This window comes from Carlito syrichta, unplaced genomic scaffold, assembly GCF_000164805.1.
Source record: "Carlito syrichta isolate Samal-C Ts95f unplaced genomic scaffold, Tarsius_syrichta-2.0.1 Scaffold309196, whole genome shotgun sequence".
NCBI lineage: Eukaryota > Metazoa > Chordata > Mammalia > Primates > Tarsiidae > Carlito > Carlito syrichta.
The window spans coordinates 115325-134028 of record NW_007253292.1 but is presented as its reverse complement, the minus strand read 5'-3'; the positions used below and the strand labels follow the sequence as shown (position 1 = coordinate 134028).

At 52.0% G+C, this 18704-nt stretch overlaps 1 protein-coding gene across 3 annotated transcripts in view; it reads left to right on the top strand.

Moving 5' to 3' along the window:
* The first annotated feature begins 362 nt into the window (after positions 1-362).
* HIF3A (hypoxia inducible factor 3 alpha subunit) overlaps positions 363-18704 on the top strand; it is a 36570-nt gene continuing 18228 nt past the window's right edge. Inside the window, exons 1-8 of one of the 3 annotated variants that reach the window (XM_008066930.2) lie at positions 363-430; positions 6443-6633; positions 8081-8226; positions 10516-10600; positions 10954-11066; positions 11483-11691; positions 13715-13821; positions 14059-14206. In XM_008066930.2, the coding sequence (XP_008065121.1) occupies positions 405-430; positions 6443-6633; positions 8081-8226; positions 10516-10600; positions 10954-11066; positions 11483-11691; positions 13715-13821; positions 14059-14206 (1025 nt within the window). In that variant the 5' untranslated portion in view covers positions 363-404. Of the gene's footprint in view, positions 431-6153; positions 6237-6398; positions 6634-8080; positions 8227-10515; positions 10601-10953; positions 11067-11482; positions 11692-13714; positions 13822-14058; positions 14207-18704 lie in introns of those variants that run through there. The other 2 variants (XM_008066931.2, XM_021717041.1) reach the window with 2 other exon arrangements.

Here is an 18704-nt window from a genome sequence, read left to right as displayed (position 1 = left end):
CGAGAAGGAGCTGGGGTAGAAAATGCAGGTGCGAGAAGGAGGTGGGGGATGGCGTGTGGGGGTTGGGGTGTGGGAACAGAGTGAACCGGGTGGGCTCGGAAGACTCTCGGCGCTGGGACTCGAGGCCCGAGCGTGCGGACGACACCGCGGAGGAAGTCTGCGGCCAGGGGCGTGGCTGGGGGTGTGTACTGCACGGCGTGCCCCCGCTCCGCCCCGCGTTCCAGGTTTTCCCTCTGGTCCCGCCCTTCTTCTCCAGAGCGACAGGCCCGTCGACCAACCAGAGCCGCGGGCCGGGCGCGGCACAGCCAACCACGCGGCGGAGGGCGGAGCTGGGGAGGGGGCGCTCAGAGCCAGGGGAGGGGGCTCGGGGCCTCTGAGGGCTCCGCAGCCGCGACGCGCGAGCCATGGCGCTGGGGCTGCAGCGCGCAAGGTACTGGGATTCGGGGGCAGGGATGATGGGAATGAGGGGCTCTCCTTGAGGAGACCCCAGAGCTGGGCGCTGGGGGGGGTGCGCGGGTGCGAGCCAAGAACGCCCCGGAGCGCGCAGTTGGAGGCACAACCCCGCCGCACCCTCCACCCTCGGGGACTGCAGGAGTGGGGGATTTCCCCATGTCCCCGGCTGCCCCGCCCCTCTCGCCAGGAGCTGCTTGGGGGGGTCCCCGATTTCCTGCTACCCGGGCTCGCTTTCCCGCCTGGTTGGGGGTGAAACTTGGGGCTCCTGCGGAATTGGAGGTGGTGGCATCCGAGCAGTCCCCTGGGCTTCTGCGGGTGGTATTATTCCTCCACGTATTGGCCTCTGAACCCCTAGAATTGAGGTTGTGCTTTACTGTCGGATCCCTGGGATCCTGGGAGACTTGGGGTACCCTAAATTGAAACTTCCCAGATATAGGGAGTCGCTTCGAATGGGGTTCAGCTCTCGAACTCAAGAGAAGAGAAACCTTCTCCTTTGATTGGATCCTTCCTGACAGTCTCCCAAACCTTGGGTTTCCCTAAAAGTGGGCAGAGGGGTCCCCTTTCAGAAGCTGCCTGGGACCCTTCCCAGGGGCCTTTTAAGTTCTTTTAAAAGGCAGTATCATTTCCTTAAATAACAGGGAAACAAGCCTGACCACTTCCCAAAGTCTGGCCCCCCATCTCACTCCTCCATACTCATACTAAAGGACTAAGTGGGGGACATGCATGCCTTATTTTGGGTAGGCCCCATGGGAGGCGCTGTACCCCATTACAGTGTAAAACCCTGCAAGCCACAATAGAAGCGCACCCTGCCGCAGGGCTCAGCTGGGGTCATCCGGGACAGAGGGTGGGTTTCTGGGTTGACCTCCCCACAGGTGCAGATCTGCTGGGGCAGAGGGGACCTGTGCTCTGGGACAGCTGTCAGGGGGTCCTATCTGACCATGTTTTCATGGGACTCTGGGAAATGTCCCAGGTCCTTGGTTTTCCCTGTCCAATCTGAGACATCCAAAAAGCCTCACCCCCTTCCCTCCTCCCTGGCTTCGGAGGTCTGATTGGATCCGTCCACACCCCCATTTTTTTTTTACCACCACCCCTCACCCCCGCCCCATTTCTATTCCAGTCCCTGGCTCTGGGCCGACCAGGGAATTCCATACCCCCTTCTGGGCCAGCAACGGCCCCGCCTCTCCTAGCGCCCCCTCCTGGCTGGGTGGGGGCCCCTCTTGGCTGAGCTGGGGTCCCCACCCACCCACGGCCAGCCCTTTCCTGTGGTGTCGTCTCACCGCTGCGCACCTCCCACTCATAACTCGCACCCGGATCCCGGCCGTGTTCGGTCCCCTCCTGCGCCCCCAGGATGGCACTTCAGCCAAAAGGGGCCTGGGCGATGGTGAGTGGGACCCCCACACCCCTTTAACCCGCTTCCCCTCTTCCAGCTCAGCCTGGCTGCCATCCCACTCTGAGCAGGGATGTTCTGGGAAATCCCTGATAGGTACAGAGCCTTGGGTACTGACGGGGCAGGGGGCTTCTGGAGGAGACAGGACTTTGGGGACAGACACCCCCACTGGATAACCATGTATTTGGGAACATGCAGAGTCAGGGAGCAAAGAGACCCCCCCGACCCTCCCCCCAAATCCCTTCTCAAACCCAAGCCCTGCCTCTGGCTTCTCAGGCCACCTACAGGCAGTGCCAAGGATCCTTACCTAGGCACAACCTACACCCCCACCCCCAACCCTTTGTGTTTTTTGCAAGACTCCCCAATTCCCAGCAGAGTTTCAGAAGTGAGAGTTCCAGAAGCAGCCCTGAATATGGGGTGGGGTCTCCCTACTTTCATCCTGCCTTTGCTTATGGGTGGCAAGTTCTTCAGGACAGGGAAGAGGTGGGCTTCTCTCTCTCCTGGTTGTGAAGGGGGGAGGGGGTGTGCTGGGCCCCAGTCCCCCTTCTCAAGCCTCATCCTGAGGCCTCTGGGCCCTGGCCCCACCCCCTGTTCTCGGCTGGAACACGGAGGAAGGGTGGCAGGGCTCCAGCTGCACGTCCCAAGCTGGGCATAGTGCCAAGGGGCTGGGCCAGGGCTGGGCATGGGGCCAGATGGAGAGATCCAGAGGCAGCAGTGGTGGGACGGGGGAAGGGACTGAGGCCACAACGCAAAGGAGGGGCAGGGTAGGGGCCCCTTGGGTGGTGGGCACACTTGCCAAAAGCACAAGCCCTTAAGTCAGGGTTCAAATCCCAGTTCACCCACTTCTGGGCTGAATGGCCAGTGACTGCATTATTATTATTATTATCATCATTAGAATCAGGGTCTCACTCTGTTGCCCAGGCTGTAGTGCAGTGGATGGTCACGGCTCATGGCAGCCTCAATCTCTGGGCTCAGGCAGTCCTTCCATCTCAGCCTCCTGAGTAGCTGAGACTACAGGCATGTGCCACACTATGCCCAGTTACTTTTTTTACTTTTTGTAGAGATGCAGTCTCGCTATGTTGCCCAAGCTGGTCTCGAACTCCTGAGCTCAAGTAATCCTCCTGCCTCAGCCTCCCAAAGTGCTGAGATGACAGGGTGTGAGCCACTGCACTCGGCCAGTGACTGCCTTATTGAACCTTAGTTTCACTTCCAGGAAAATGGGGGTCATACCTCCACTTTCCCACCCCAGAGCAAGATGAGGAGCCAGTGAAGAAGCAAACCTGGGGGGAGTGAAGAAGCAGACCTCGGGGGGAGTGGAACACTCAATAAAATGAGATCAAGCCAGAGTTTTGGCAGAAGCAGACAGACCTGGCTTGAATCCTGGCTCTGCTACTAAAAGCTGTGTGACCTCAGGCGAGTTCTATTACCTCTGGGGCCTACTTTCTCTCCAGGAAAATGGGGAAGGGAAAACCAAGTACTGTACACGGTTGGAGGAATAGAGAAATGCTTAAGCATGGTTGAGCGTCCATTGATGGAGGGTACTTGGGTCACTTGGACTGGAGGTGCCATTGCTACAACCCTAAGTTTCTGCCTCTGTTAGAGGGAGATCACTTCTCCTGCTCCAGACGGTGGTTGTAAGGATGGAATGGGGGGACTTCTAGCTCCATGAATGTTCAGTACACCAACGCTCTCTTTATTACTATCACAAATACTTATTCCTCCCTCAAGGTGCTGGTGTAAAAACCATGGAATTGCACACACATGCTGCACCATAGGGTTACTATTAAAAGTCCACAGGTTACTCCAGTACCCTCGAGGCTCCTAAGTTCAAGCCTTCCATCCCTGACATGCACAAAGGGAGAATAATAAGTTTAGTGTTTACATAGCACTAACCAATTGCCAGGCCATCTTTTCTAAGCCCTTGATGTATATTAACTCATATAATCTTTAAAACAACCCTGTGAGGTAGTGTCTGTTACTGTCCTCAGGGAGGCTATGCAGCTCGTCCAAAGTCACACAGCTTACAAGTAATGGAATGGGGATAAGAACCCTAAACCAGAGGAACTAGCCTCCCTGCCCCCAACTCTGTGTGTGTGTGTGTGTGTGTGTGTGTGTGTGTGTGTGTGTGTGTGTGTGCTTTTTTTTTTTTCTTTTTTATTTATTTATGTATTTATTAGTCTGGGCCTCACTCTGTTACCCAGGCTGGAGTGCAGTGGGCATGATCATGGCTCGTTGCAGCCTTGATCTCCTGAGCTTAGGTGATCCTTCTGCCGCAGTCTCCCGAGTTAGGACTACAGGCATGTGCCACCATGCCTGGCTAATTTTTCTTTTCTTTTGTTTTTTTGTAGAGACCAGGTCTTACTATGTTGCCCAAGCTGGTCTAGAACTCCTGGGCTCAAGCGATCCTCCCTTCTTGGCCTCTCAAAGTGCTGGGATTATAGGCATGAGCCACTACGCCTGGCTGTTTATTTTTATTTTGAGTTGGGGTCTCACTCTGTCACCCAGACTGTAGTGCAGTGGCTTACAGTTTACTGCAGCGTCAACCTCCTGGGCTCAGGCAGTCCTTCTACCTCAGTTCCCAAGTAAATGGGACTACAGGCACACCAGGCCTGGCTGCTTCTTTTATTTTTTTGTAGAGACACGATCTTGCTATGTTGCCAAGGCTGATCTAGAACTCCTGGGCTCTAACAATCCTCCTGCCTGGGCATCCCAAAGTGCTGGGATGACAGGCATAGGATTACAACACACTGGCCCCCAACTCTGTTTAACTAGAAAAGTCCACATTTCCCATTAGAACGTCAAGTGAACAGGCTGGGAGCTGGAAGGAGGGTACCTCTGCAGACACCCGCTGGCTCCTTCTATGGAGGAAGCCCTGCCACAGAGACATGATTACAGAGCCCAGCTGCCTGGGAGGTGGGGCGCTGGCCCCACCCCCGTGCCTGTTCCCACCCCCTGTTCCCTCTGTCCAGGGCCCCCAGCTCAAGGAGGCCCACCCACACCCACCCTCTGGGCAGGAAGACAAACAGGGCTGGAACAGAACGGGACGGAATGTCCTCTTGGGTAGGCAGAACTGAGGCCCCTGCCCCCACCAGCAAGGAAGGAGGGGATGGGTGTGATATCTCACCCTTTCTACCCTCCACCCGCCTGCTTCTACCCTGCTGCCCTGAGGGCTTTTCCCCCCCCTTTGCCTCCAGACAGGAAAATCTTTCTGGGGGTCAGGCTGAAGTTGATGCCACTCCAGAAGTGGCCTCTGCACCCCTGAATTTAAGGGACAGCATCCCCTCCCATGGTTTCTGCTTCCAGAAGGTGGGACCCACAGGGGATTAGAGAAAAGACCGAAGGCTCTGAAACCTCACTGCCTGGATTCAAATTCCAGCTCTGCCAGTTAGTGACTTCTCGGGCAAAGAACTTCATCTTTCAAAGCCTCAGTTTCCCCTTTGTAAAATGAACGCTTGAAGTATCTCCCTCTTAGGGCTTCCCTGAGGTTTTTTTTGTTTTTTTTTTAAGACAAGTTCTCACTCTGTCACCCAGGCTGGAGTGCAGTGGTATGATCATGGCTCACCACAGCCTCAGACTCCTGGGTTCAAATGATCCTCCTACCTGAGCCTCCCAAGTAGCTGGGACTACAGGTGCATGCCACTACACCCAGCTCCCCTGAGGACCGAATGCGTGCATACAGGCAGAATACACAGCACAGTGCCAGATACATAAATGCTTAGCAAATGACAGCTGCTTACTATTAATGGTTGTATCAATTATATCAATATTATAAACATGGATAAGAGTATATACACGAGATGTAATACACCCTATGTTTTTATGAAAGTAAGAGGTTTTGGATTCAAACAGATCTGGAGTTTTAACATACGCTTGGAACAGGGCTGACAGAAAAAACTGCCTAAGTGGCAGATATTTCTGACAAAATTACACTCATTCTTCCAACCCCCACACGCAAAATGCAGGTATTTGGAGTGATTACAGGGCAGGGAGGAGTGGTAAACTGCTTGCTGGACAGAACAGGTTGATTTGCTGTGTCACTCTGGCGGGTCCCTGCCCCTCTTTGGGCCCCTGTTAGTGAGCGGGTCGTTAGACTTTGAGATCTATGTTCCAAGATTCTGAGGACTCAGCTCAGCTGAGGAAAGAGGGCCGGGGAGGGGAGTCTGGGAAGTTGTAAGGCAGGGGGCCTGGGAGGCTGCAGGCATCTTCATGTTCCCTCCCTCCTCTGGCCTCGGGCCAGCTCGGCCAGCCCCCTCCCAGCAGGAGGCCTCCCTGTCCCCTAAGCGTCCCTAGCCCGGGAAATAAACTGCAGATAAGTCAGGGAGGGGACAGAGCGGCTGCAGGCGCGCCTCGGAGAGGAGCGAGGCCCCAGAGGCAGCATGGGCTGGCGCGAGAACAGGTAAAATCCGGGGCTAGGAGGGACTCCAGAGTGTAGCCCTCCCAGGCCCAGAGAGCCCCGGGAGGTCGCCGGGGTCACCCAGCGAGGCCTGCACAGCCGCAGCCCTGGCCTCAAGGAGCCCGGGCCCCACGTGGCAGCGCCCCAAGTGCTCGTCCCGTCGTCCTCTTTCCGGGGACGCCACCGGTAAACGCTGCCCATGCCCTCAGGTCGAGCACGGAGCTGCGCAAGGAAAAGTCCCGGGACGCGGCCCGCAGCCGGCGCAGCCAGGAGACCGAGGTGCTGTACCAGCTGGCGCACACGCTGCCCTTCGCGCGCGGCGTCAGCGCCCACCTGGACAAAGCCTCCATCATGCGCCTCACCATCAGCTACCTGCGCATGCACCGCCTCTGCGCCGCAGGTAAACCCAGTCCCCGGGAATTCCAGGTTTGCCTCGGTCCCGCCCTCGGAAAGCTACATCCGGGGGAGGGCACCCTTCCGGGAATCCTAATACCGACACGGCCCCGCCCTCTGATGACGTCTTTTCCGTGGAGCCCCACCCCCTGGGAACCACGTCCCCGGGGAGTCCCGCCTCCTTAGAAGTCGGTCACTTGCAAGGCCCCGCCCCTTGGGAAGGCCCGCCACCTTAGGACTCTGAGACCTGCTAGCTCCCTCAGGCCTCTCAAGTCTTAGGATTTGGTCCCCTGGATCCTAATCTAAACGGCCCCCAACCTTTATGGCATCAGGGACTGGTTTCCTGGAAGATGATTTTTCCACGGATTGGAGGGAGAGGGAGGACGTGCAGTCAAACCTCACTGCTAATGTTAATCTGTATTTGCAGCGGCTCCCCAGCGCTAGTTTCACCGCCTCAGCTCCACCTCAGATCACCAGGCATTAGATTCTAGGAAGGAGCACGCAACCTAGATCCTTCACATGTGCAGTTCCCAATAGGGTTCGCGCTCCTGTGAGAATCTAATGCCACTGCTGATCTGACAGGAGGCGGAGCTCAGACGGTAATGTGAGCGATGGGGAGCAGCTGTAAATACAGATGAAGCTTCGCTGGCTGGCCCGCTGCTCACCTCCTGCTATGCAACCCGGGTTCTAACAGGCCACGGACTGGTACTGGTCTGTGGCCTGGGGCCTAGAGACCCCTGTCCTAGACTTTCCTCAATAGGCTCCGTACTCTCTAGATAAATCCCCTGGGAGGCTCTGCTGCCCAATTTTTCATTACTGTACTTGAGAGTCCCTTTTCCTTTCCCCTCCTTCTCGTTCGATCACATGTTCCCTTGTAGCCATCCATTAGAGTACTCCACTCTGCAGGAGACTTTGCCACACATGTGCACACATGTGTGCGTGCCCGTGCGCACACTCCTTGGAATTCTGGGACCCAGAAAATATTTTATTATGAGAGAAGTAGAGTCACTCCCTGGTAGGCTCTGCTCATTTGACTTCCCTGCCCCATGGAATTTTACTTCCCTGGGAGGCTTGGCTCACCAAGAATTCTGAGCCCCTGGAAAGCCTGCCCTCTGTTTCATATTCCAATTCCCCCTAGGCCCTGGCCCCTTAGAATTTTGACCCCTGGGAGTTCCATCCCCTTAGAATCCTGTCCTAGGAGGCCCACACCCTTAGAATTTTATTTCTTTGAGTGACCCCTGCTTCCTTAGAATTCTCTCCCCCTGGGAGGCCCTGCTTCTAATTTAAGTGCTTGCTGGTCATGCCCTCTTCCTTGGGTATCCAAGTCACTAAGATGTGCCCCTACTCATCTTGGGGTACATGTAAATTCCTCTGAATGAGGAAAGGCAGAGGGAGGCTAGCCAGGATGGGCCCATGACTGACTAGAGATGCCCCATCCCCTACCCGGGCACCAGGGGAGTGGAACCAGGTGGGAGCAGGGGGAGAACCACTGGATGCCTGCTACCTGAAGGCTCTGGAGGGCTTCGTCATGGTGCTCACCGCCGAGGGAGACATGGCTTACCTGTCGGAGAATGTCAGCAAGCACCTGGGCCTCAGTCAGGTGAGAGGAGCTCCCTGTTCTATGTGTGGCCCTGTGCTGGTGATGCTGGGGATACAGTGGTGACCAGGATGGCCCTAGCCCTGCCTTTATGGAACTCACAATACAGAGGGGAGACAGGTCTGTCACCAGATACGGGTCTAGCATGGTCAGGGCTGGGATAGGACATCCTAGGGGACTGTAGGAGCCCAGGACTGTGGATATCTGACCCAGCCTGGGGGAAATCAAGGGCTTCCTGGAGGAGAGGACATCTGAACTGAAACCTGAAGGACTTAGCCAGTTGAAAGGGCATGGAGGCCAGGCTCAGTGGCTCAGCCTGTAATCCCAGCACTTTGGGAGGCTGAGGTGAGTGGATTGCCTGAGCCCACGGGTTCAAGACCCGCCTGGGCAACTTGGCAAGACCTCATCTCTACAATAAATCAAAAATGAGCCAGGCATGCCTATAGTTCCAGCTACTTGGAAGGCTGAGGCGGAAGGATCGCCGGAGCCCAGCAGGGCAAGGCTGCGGTAGCCAGGAGCAGGCCACTACGCTCCAGACTGGGCGACAGAGTGAGACTCCAACTCAAAAAAAAGAAAGAAAGGGCATGGGGAATGAATGGGACCAATGAAGATCGAGAATGTGTGTGGCAGAGGGAACAGAACAGGCAAAGGCCCAGGGGTGAGATAAAATAGAGTACCTGGGGCCAGTCACAGTGGTCCATGCCTGTAATTCCAGCACTTTGGGAGGTGGAGATGGGAGGCTCACCTGAACCCAAGGGTTCAAGACCAGCCTGGGCAACATAGTAAGACCTTGTCTCTATGAAAAATAAAAAAAATTAAGAAAACTATCTGGGTGTGGTGGTACACACCAGTAGTCCAAACTACTCAGGAAGCTAATGCAAGAGGATCATTTGGCCCAGGAGCTGGAAACTACGCCATGATCATGCTACCGCACTCCAGCTTGAGCAACAGAGTAATAGCCTGCCCCCCCAAAAAAAAAACTAAGAGCACTTTGGGGGAATAAAAAAGTTTATCCTGGCTAGGTGCAGAGTGCAATGGGAGAAGTTGAGAAGGAAAGGCTAGAGAGATCAGCAGGGGCTAGATAATTTAGGGCCAAATTAGAAAGTTTATCTCTATGGCCCTATGGAGCCTTGGAAGAATTTTACACAGGGGAGAGGCTGTGCAAGAGAAGTAGAATCATTTATATTTTCAAAAGATCCCTCTAGGTGTCACATGAAGATAGAGTTGAAGGGAGTGTGACCAGAGGATGGGAGATCAACAAGGGATGGATGACAGTCTCAGGTGGGAGAGAGGAATAGGGACAGGAAGATAGACTAGGGAATGGAAAGGTAGAAAAAAGAGACATTTAGAAAATAGAACTGGCTGGGCATGGTGACTCACATCTGCAATCCCAGCTGAGGCAGGAGGATTGGCCTGGGCAACACCCTCCCATCTCTAATTAATAAGAAAAGAAAAAAGGGGAAGTAGAACTAATTTTAATTAATCCTTACAGCAGACCCCATGAGAGAGTTCCCATTCTTTTTAAGATTTCACATAAATGGATTTCATAGTTGGTATCTGTTCCTTTTCCCTGCCTTGTTACCCCACTCCTGGTACCAATTTATCATTAGTATGAGCTCTTGGACTTAGAGAGGCGAAGGTCCCTATGTCCTAAAGCTAGGAAGTGGCAGAGCCAGGATTTGAATCCAGCTACAAGAGGCACTTTCCTCCATTCACTGCCACCACTCACATTGTGAGCCTCTATGGGTCCCCTTTCATCTGTGTCCCAGCACCAGACTCATTTTCTAAATTGGAATGAGAAGTTAGGTTTTTGGCATGCCAAACAGGTGTGATTTGAGTGGGGTGTCATCTCAGGCCTTGTCACTTGCAGTTCCCTCTTACTCTTACTGCAGAGAGCTACAAGTCCACCTCACTTGCCTTGTTGGGCAGTTTTTTTTTTTAAACATCACCTCCTCAAAAAAACTGTCCAGGACCACTGTCTCTAAAGTATCATCTCTTACCCTGCTTTCGTTTTCTTCATGCAACTTGTCATATTATTATATGTTCTTTGGCTTATAGTCTGTTTCCCCCCACTAACCAGCAAGCTCTGAAAAGCAGGCATTATGTGTGGGCACTAATGCCATTTAGAAGAGGGCCTGACAAATAGTAGATGCTGGTCAGTAGATGAATTAATGAGCAGGGAGACTGGTGAAGTAATCCAGGCTTGTGAGTTGGGGCAGAGGGATGAGGATGGAAGGGAGGAGAAGGGTCAGAGGCCCTGATGGACACCCACTCTGCTCCCGTCCCTGGCAGCTAGAGCTCATCGGACACAGCATCTTTGATTTCATCCACCCCTGTGACCAAGAGGAGCTCCAAGATGCCCTGACCCCCCGGCAGAGTGAGTTCCCTGGAGGTCTCTGTGCCCATCATACAGATGAGGAAACTGAGGCTCTACTTCTTCTTCAGCATATCTCCTTCCTGGGGACACTGGACTGAAAGAAGTGGGAAGAGGAGAAATGGCCCTGCCCTGGGGTCTTAGGGGACATAGATGACCCTGTCCTGGGAATCTGAGGAGACATGGCCCAACCCTGGGCTCCAAGGGGCACACACTATACCCCTGGGGACCCTCTCTGGTTCTATGTCCCAATTTGGGGGATAAGCTGGAGAGACTTTAGCCACCAGGGTGCTGAGAGAGCTGAGCCCTGTCTGCAGCTGCCTAGTGACCTGTCCCAACCCCCTGGCCCTCCCCAGGCCTGTCCAAGAAGAAACCAGAAGCCCCCACTGAGCGATGCTTCTCCTTACGCATGAAAAGTACCCTCACCAGCCGCGGGCGCACCCTCAACCTCAAGGCGGCCACCTGGAAGGTGGGCAGGGCCTGATATGGAGGAGGGTGAGGGTGCCCGGGGCCTGCTGGGGTGGAGCCTGAGCTCCTATCAAGATCTTGATGGGAGCTGGAGTCCCTGAGTCTCCTGGGCTGGGGAACCTGCGAGGCTCTCTTGGGCTGGGTGCAGTGGGTCCTCAGGGCATCCGGGAAGTTGGGTGTCTGTGGAGTTAGGATCTGGAGGGGGCCCTTGTATCCTTTCTTAGGATGGATCTCTGTGGGCCTGGGGCTGGGGTCCTCAGACCCCTTGAACCTGGAGTCTCCATGGGGTTGGAATCTGGAGGAGTCAGGGATTTCTTCTGCTCAGCTCCCTTTGGGGCCCACGAGGCACACCTCCCAGTCCCATGGGTAGCCTCAGGCCCAGATGCATCTCCACCCTGCCCCTATCCCGACCCCCAGGTGCTGCATTGCTCTGGACATATGAGAGTCTACAAGCCCCCTGCACAGACTTCCCCAGCAGGGAGTCCCAACTTGGAGCCGCCCCTGCAATGCCTGGTGCTCATCTGTGAAGCCATCCCACACCCGGGCAGCCTGGAGCCCCCGCTGGGCCGGGGGGCTTTCCTCAGCCGCCACAGCCTGGACATGAAGTTCACCTACTGTGACGAGAGGTGGGCAGGGCCCAGCTGCCCACCAGCCCCTCCTCTTCCCTGTGGCCAAGTTCATGTACTGTTTCCCATGTTTCTCTGTGTGTGTGTCTCTCTATCTCTCTCTTTCTCTCTCACATACACTCACACACACACACACACACACACACACACACACACACACACACTCTCTCTCTCTCTCTCTCTCCCACCTCTCTCTCCTGTCTCTCTCTCTCTCCCTCTCCCCCTCTCATCTCTCTCTCTCTCTCTCTCTCTCTCTCTCTCTCTCGTCCTCCTCTACCCCCTCACTTCTCTATCTCTCTCTTCTCTGTCTCTCCCTTCTCTCTGACTGCATCCATCTCTCTCTTCATGTGTCTGCCTGTCTCTGACTTTTCTGTGGGTCTTTTTGTCTGATTCTCTCTTGGTCTCTCTTTGAGTCTCTCTCCGTGTCCCTCTCTCCTTGTTCCTTCTCTTCAATGAGCCCATTTGTGTAAAGTATGGGTAAAGTGGCCAGTACCAGGAAGCACTCAGTCAACTGTCGTCATTAATTCTCCCTCTCTCCTTCCTTTCATCTGTTTTTCTCGCTCCCTCCCTTCCCTCTCTCCTGTCCCTTCCTCCATCTTCCCTCTTTCCCTCATCTTGGAGTCGTGCTTAGGAATGGCGACTTTGGTTTGTACTGCTTGGGTTTAAGTCCTGGCTGTGTATCCTGAGCCAGATGACTTCACCTCTCTGTGCCTCGGTTTCCTCAACTGTCCTGTGGACTCATAACAGAACCTGCTGTGTACAGTCCTTCTGAGCACTCACTGAGCTCCCCAGTACACAGCATAATAGAGGTGTCTTCTTTTTAATCATGATCATTATTACTTTTTATTTATTTTCATTCTTTTTCTCTTTGTGTTTTTCTTCCTGCCCTTCTCTTCCTCCTCTCCTATGTCTTGCACTTTCTCTCTTCCCTTTTCTACCCTCTCTCTCCCTCTCATGTGAGTTTCTTATTGCCGCTGTAACACATTACCTCAAACTCCATGGCTCCAAATAACACAAATTCACTGTCTCTGCATAATGGAGGTCAAAATTCGAGATGAGTCTTCCAGGGCAAAAATTGAGAGCTGTGTTCCTTCTTGAGGCTCTGGGGAGAATCTGTGACTCCGCCTTTCCCAGCTTCTGGAGGCCGCCTGCATTCCTTGGTTCATGGCCCCTTCCTCCATCTTTAGAGCACATCACTTCAACCCCTGCATCTACCTCACACTCCTTTTTTTATTTTCTTACATGTATTATTATCATTATCATTATTATTATTATTAGAGTCGTCGCCAGACTAGAGTACAGTGGTACGATCATGGCTCACCACAGCCTCAACCTCCTGGGCTCAGGTGATCCTCTCGTCTCAGCCTCCTGAGTAACTGGGACTACAGGTGTGTACCACCACGCCCAGTTAATTTTTTTTATTTTTGTAGAGACAAAGTCTCACTATGTTTCTTAGACTGGTCTTGAACCCCTGGGCTCAAGTAGTCCTCCCTCCCTGGCCTCCCAAAATGCTTGGGATTACAGACATGAGCCACCACACCTGGCTTTATTATATTTTTAATAGAGATGGGGAATCTCACTATGTTGCTCAGGCGGGTCTGGAACTCCTGAGCTCAAGCGATCCTCCCCGGCCTCCCAAAGGGATTACAGACCTGAGCCATCACACCTGGCCTGACAATTCCTTTTCTTATCTGACCCTCCTGCTTACCTCTTATAAGGGACTACACTGGGCCCACCTGGGTAACACAGGATCATCCCCCCCTTGCAAGATCCTTAACTTCATCAAAGTCCGTTTTGGCACAGAAGATACCATATTCACAGGTTCCAGGAAGTAGGATGTGGGCGTCTTTGGAGGTCATTATTCAGCTCACCTCTGTCTCTCACTCTTCCCCTCTATTACAATCCTATCCCTCTACATCTTGCTGGCTTTGTCCCTGTGTCCCCCTACTCCTTCCCTCTACGCACCCACCCCACTCCCAGCCAGCTGAACCCTGACCGGCCTCTGTTCCACCCCACCTCTCAGGATCGCAGAGGTCGCAGGCTACAGTCCCGATGACCTGATTGGCTGTTCCGCCTATGAGTACATTCACGCTCTGGACTCGGATGCCGTCAGCAAGAGCATCCACACTTGTATGTGTCTCATTTTCCCAGGCCCGGAGCCAGCTGCTACTTGCCCTCCCCTCACACACTAGGCCCCCCTCCCCCACCCCCCCACACCCTAGGGAGCCTTCCCCTTCCGCCCCAACACCATTTCCCTGCTCCCCAAGCCCCAGGGAAACTTCTCCTTCCCCTTCATACCCAGCCCCCAGAGCCCTTTCTCCCCAGCTGTTCCTTCTGTGCCCTGACCCCTCCCGTCCCCTTCCCCAGTGCTGAGCAAGGGCCAGGCAGTCACGGGGCAGTATCGCTTCCTGGCCCGGAGTGGTGGCTACCTGTGGACCCAGACCCAGGCCACAGTGGTGTCAGGGGGCCGGGGTCCCCAGTCGGAGAGTATCGTCTGTGTCCACTTCCTGATTAGGTAAGCAGGAGTGGTGGAAGTGCCTATGTGGGGGTCTGATCTGCATGTTTGGAGAGGGTGTATGTGTGCGCATGAGCATGCACGAGTATCATGTATAAGTAGGCGTGAGGCGCCAGGTGTGGTGGCTCACGCCTGTAATCCCAGCATTTTGGGAGGCTGAGGTGGAAGGATGGCCTGAGGCCAGGGTTCGAGACTGTGGTGAGCTCGAATGCCACTGCATTCCAACCTGGGCAACAGAGTGAGATCCTGACTTGATAAAAAAATGATAATAATAATAGTGTGTGGCCAGGCTCAGTGGCTCAGCCTGTAATCCCAGCACTTTGGGAGACTGAGGCGAGTGGATTGCCTGAGCCTATGGTTTCGAGACCAGCCTGGTCAACTCTACAATAAAATTTTTTTTTAAATTAACTGAGCATGGTAGCATGCGTCTGTAGTTCCGGCTACTTGGAAGGCTGAGGCAGAAGGATCGCCAGAGCCCAGCAGGTCGATGCTGGGGTGGCTGTGAGTGTGCCACTGCACTCCAGCCTGGGCGACAGAGTGAGACTCCAACTCAAAATAATAATAATAATAATAAAAGCATGTGTGAAGGAGTGTGTACATGCACATTTATGTGGAATGTGTGTGACCACGTGTCTGCATGTACAAGTGTGTGTGTATGGGTGTGTGTATTATTCATTTAAATTGGAAAGGACTCTATATTAAAGGCAAAATGAGAAATGCAACAGGCCAGGCACAGTAACTCACGCTTGTAATCCCAGCACTTTGGGAGGCTGAGGCAGGAGGATCACTTGAGCCCAAGAGTTTGAGAATAGCCTGGGCAACATAGTGAGACCTTGTCTCTATGGAAAACAATAATAGGCAGAGCGTGGTGGCTCACATCTATAATCCCAGCATTTTGGGAGGCCGAGGTGAGGGGATTGCTTGACCCCAGGGATTCGAGACCATCTGGGCAACTTGGCAAGACCTCATCTCTACAATTTAAAAAAAAAACTACAGGTAGTGCTTGCCTGTAGTTCCTGCTACTTGGAAGGCTGAGACGGAAGGATCGCCTGAGCCCAGCAGGTTAAGGCTTCAGTGGCTGTGAGCATGCCACTGCACTCCAGCCTGGGGGCAGAGTGAGACTCCAACTCAGAAAAAAAAAAAAAAAAGAAAGAGAAACAACTGGGTGTGTGATAACACGCACCTGTAGTCCCAGGTATTCAAGAGTCTGACTCAGGAGGATCACTTGAGCCCAGGAGTTAGAGGCTACAGTGAGCTGTGATCATACCACTGCATTCCTTCCTGCTTGGGTGACAAAGTGAGGCTCTGACTCAAGAAAAAAAATAGAAAGAAGGAAATGAAAGAGAATTACGGGTTTTCTTCTGCTTTTTTTAAAAAAATTGATATATAATTTACATACAGTAAATTCTCTTTTTGGTATACAGTTATCTGGATTTTGACAAATGCATGCGTTTGTATAACCACTACCACAATCAAGCTTTTGAATCCTTGCCCCAAAAGGCCTCTTGTAATTAACCCCTCTCCCACCCCAGTCCTGGCAACTACTGATCTATCCTTAGACCCTAGAGTTTTGCCTTTTCCAGAATGTCATATACAGGGAATCTTACAGTATGCAGCCTTTGGGGTCTGGCTTTTACTTGGCATGGTATATTTAAAATTCATCCATGCTGTGGTTGAAGTCAGTAGTTCCTTTGTAATGGCAAGCCTATTCCATGGTATGAATGGACTGCAGTTTGTTTATCCATCTACCAGTTGGAAGTCTTTGGGCTGTTTCCTATTTTGGGTAATTACAAAAACAGCTACTGTAAACACAATCTCCTGCAAGATTCTGTGAGATCACATGTTTTCATGTCTCTTGGGTAAACACCCAGGAGTGAAATGGAGGGGTTATATGGTAAGTGTATATTTAACTTATGAAGAAACTGACAGTTTTCCAAAGTGGCTACACAATTTTACATTCTCATCAGCAAAGTGTGTGTGAGTTCTGATTGCTCCACATCCTTGTCAGCTTTTCTTATTGTCTGGATTTTTGAGGTTTAGTTTTAATTTTAGTCATTCTTATAGATGTGTAGTGGCAAAATCATAGGCTTTTTTTCCCCTAGCATGCATCCCAGAGGTTTTTCACTATTTAGGAATGCAGGGATGTCAGTGACAACATTGTGATGGCCACCATTTTATCTCACAAGACAGAGATAGAATTATAGCTTTTCACTGAAGGTTATCTTATGAGAGATGGCACCATTTCTAAAGCCTTCGGGGTTTTGCTGGATGTGGGGGGGTGTTCTGAAACACAAATATATATATGTCTCACGCCTGTACTTCTCAGCCCTTCGGGACTCCCCAGTGCCCCCTACCTATTTTTTGAATCGGGGTCTCTCTCTGTCACCCAGGCTGGAGTGCAGTGGCACAATCACGAATCCCCATAACCTAGACCTCCTGGATTCAGGTGATCCCTCCGCTTCAGCTTCCCAAGTAGCTGAGACTACAGGTGTGCTTCCATATCCAACATTTTTTATTTTTTATAGAGCTGAGGTCTCGCTACTGAGGATACCAAAAAGATGTATACACATTTTTAAGAAAGGAAAAAACATATTAAAATTGTAAGTGAATACAAGTCACATTTGACTTGTGCAATTACAAGAAGTACTCAAAATAGTTACCATCAGCGTCCAGACACTTCTGATTATGGCAAACTAAAAGTAATACATAGATAACATCGCTTAAAACATGTGTACACTTTTTTGGCACCCATGATATACTGCCTAGGCTGATCTCAAATTCCTGGCCTCAAGAGATCCTCCTGCCCTCTCACCTCAGCCTCTCAAAGTACTGGAATCACAGACATGAGCCACTGTGCCTGGCCTCCCCAGTATCCTTAAGGGAAAGCCCACACGGCTTACCATGTCTCACCAGGCCCTATGAGGTTAATGCCTCCATTCCCTTCCCACTCACTCTCCAAACCTTAGGGCCTTTGCACATACAGGTTCCCTTGCCCAAAATGCTCTTCTCTTTTCCCTCTCTTTCTCCTCAGTCATGCCCAATTATCATTTCAGTCTGGCTCAGACATCACTTCCTGAAGATCCTTCTCCTGAGCCCCCACATTTCTCTTCTGGCATCCCTTACTTTTGCTCTAGAGCCCTTAAACCCATTTGCAATGGTTCCAGTTCATTTCTGTGTTCAGCCAGGCCTTCTTTGATTGCCCTTTCCAAAATTGCAAACCCCCTTTTCTGCTTTATTTTTTTTTCCCTAGTATTTATCACTGTCTAACCCAACACTGCCCTACAAAAATGTGCTGCTAGCCACATATGTCATTTTGAATTTTCTAGTAACCTTGTCAAAAAGGAAAACAGAAGCAGGTGAATTTAATTTTAATAATACATTTTACTATTCATGTTCAAAGTCACAGCTCATAAGTAGTAGAGCTGGGATTTTTTTTTTAGTTGGAATCTCACTCTGTCACCCAGGCTGGAGTGCAGTGGCATGCTCATGGCCATTACAGCTTCAACCTATTGGGCTCAGGTGATCCTTCTGGCTCAGGCTTCCAAGAAGCTGTAACAACCACAGGTGCACTCCACCATACCTGGCTAATTTTTAAATTTATTGTAGAGACGAGGTCTCGCCAAGTTGCCCAGGCTGGTCTCGAACCCCTGGGGGCTCAGGCAATGCTCTTATCTCCACCTCCCAAAGTGCTGGGATTTCAGGCATGAGCCACCACGCCTGGCCAAGCTGGGATTTGAACCCAGAACACTGGCTATGGTGCCCTTGCTCATAACCACTATGTAGTTCTGCTTGACTAGGAGTTAGATGTTTGTGGAATGAACAAATGAACTCCATGTGGCATATGTACATTTTTCCGAGTCCAAGTGTATGGAGCTTGTGAGCATATCTGTCCCTGTGTGCAATCAGGCATATGTGAGTTTTTCTGTTTGTGCCTGTGTGTACCAAGTGTGTGTACGTATGTGATTGTGTGTGCCTGTGTTTTTCAGGGGGAAAAGGGTGGCTTTGATCCAGCCTAAATTGGGATGTTTCTAGCCCAGGAAGGATTTAGTGAGGCTGGGGAGGGGCCGCGGCTTCTTAAAAGAGCTGGTGGAAAGACCAGGCCCACCTGCTTTCTGTCCTGTAGGGTGTTATTCAGATGAGATGCAAATGAGGGCCTAGTTTGAGGAGCCCCAGACCCACTCCCCAAAAGCCAATTTACCCAGTGAGCATTTGGATTGTCTCTGCAGTCAGAGACTGCACGAGGGGAGGTGCGGGGGACATAAGGATGTATTTATAAATCTGCTCCTTTGAATATGAAAAATATCTATGAATAGAAACATCATAAATAAAATCCTATTCATAAAAACACAGCCCTATGAATTCTTCATGTTTGGTAATGTCATGAAGACGATGTTAAAAATATCTTTTTCATCAATACATCTATAATAAAATGTTTGTAAGTAGATATCTATAAAGAGAGTATTTAGGTCTTAGGCCTTTCATTCCATCCCCTAAGCCC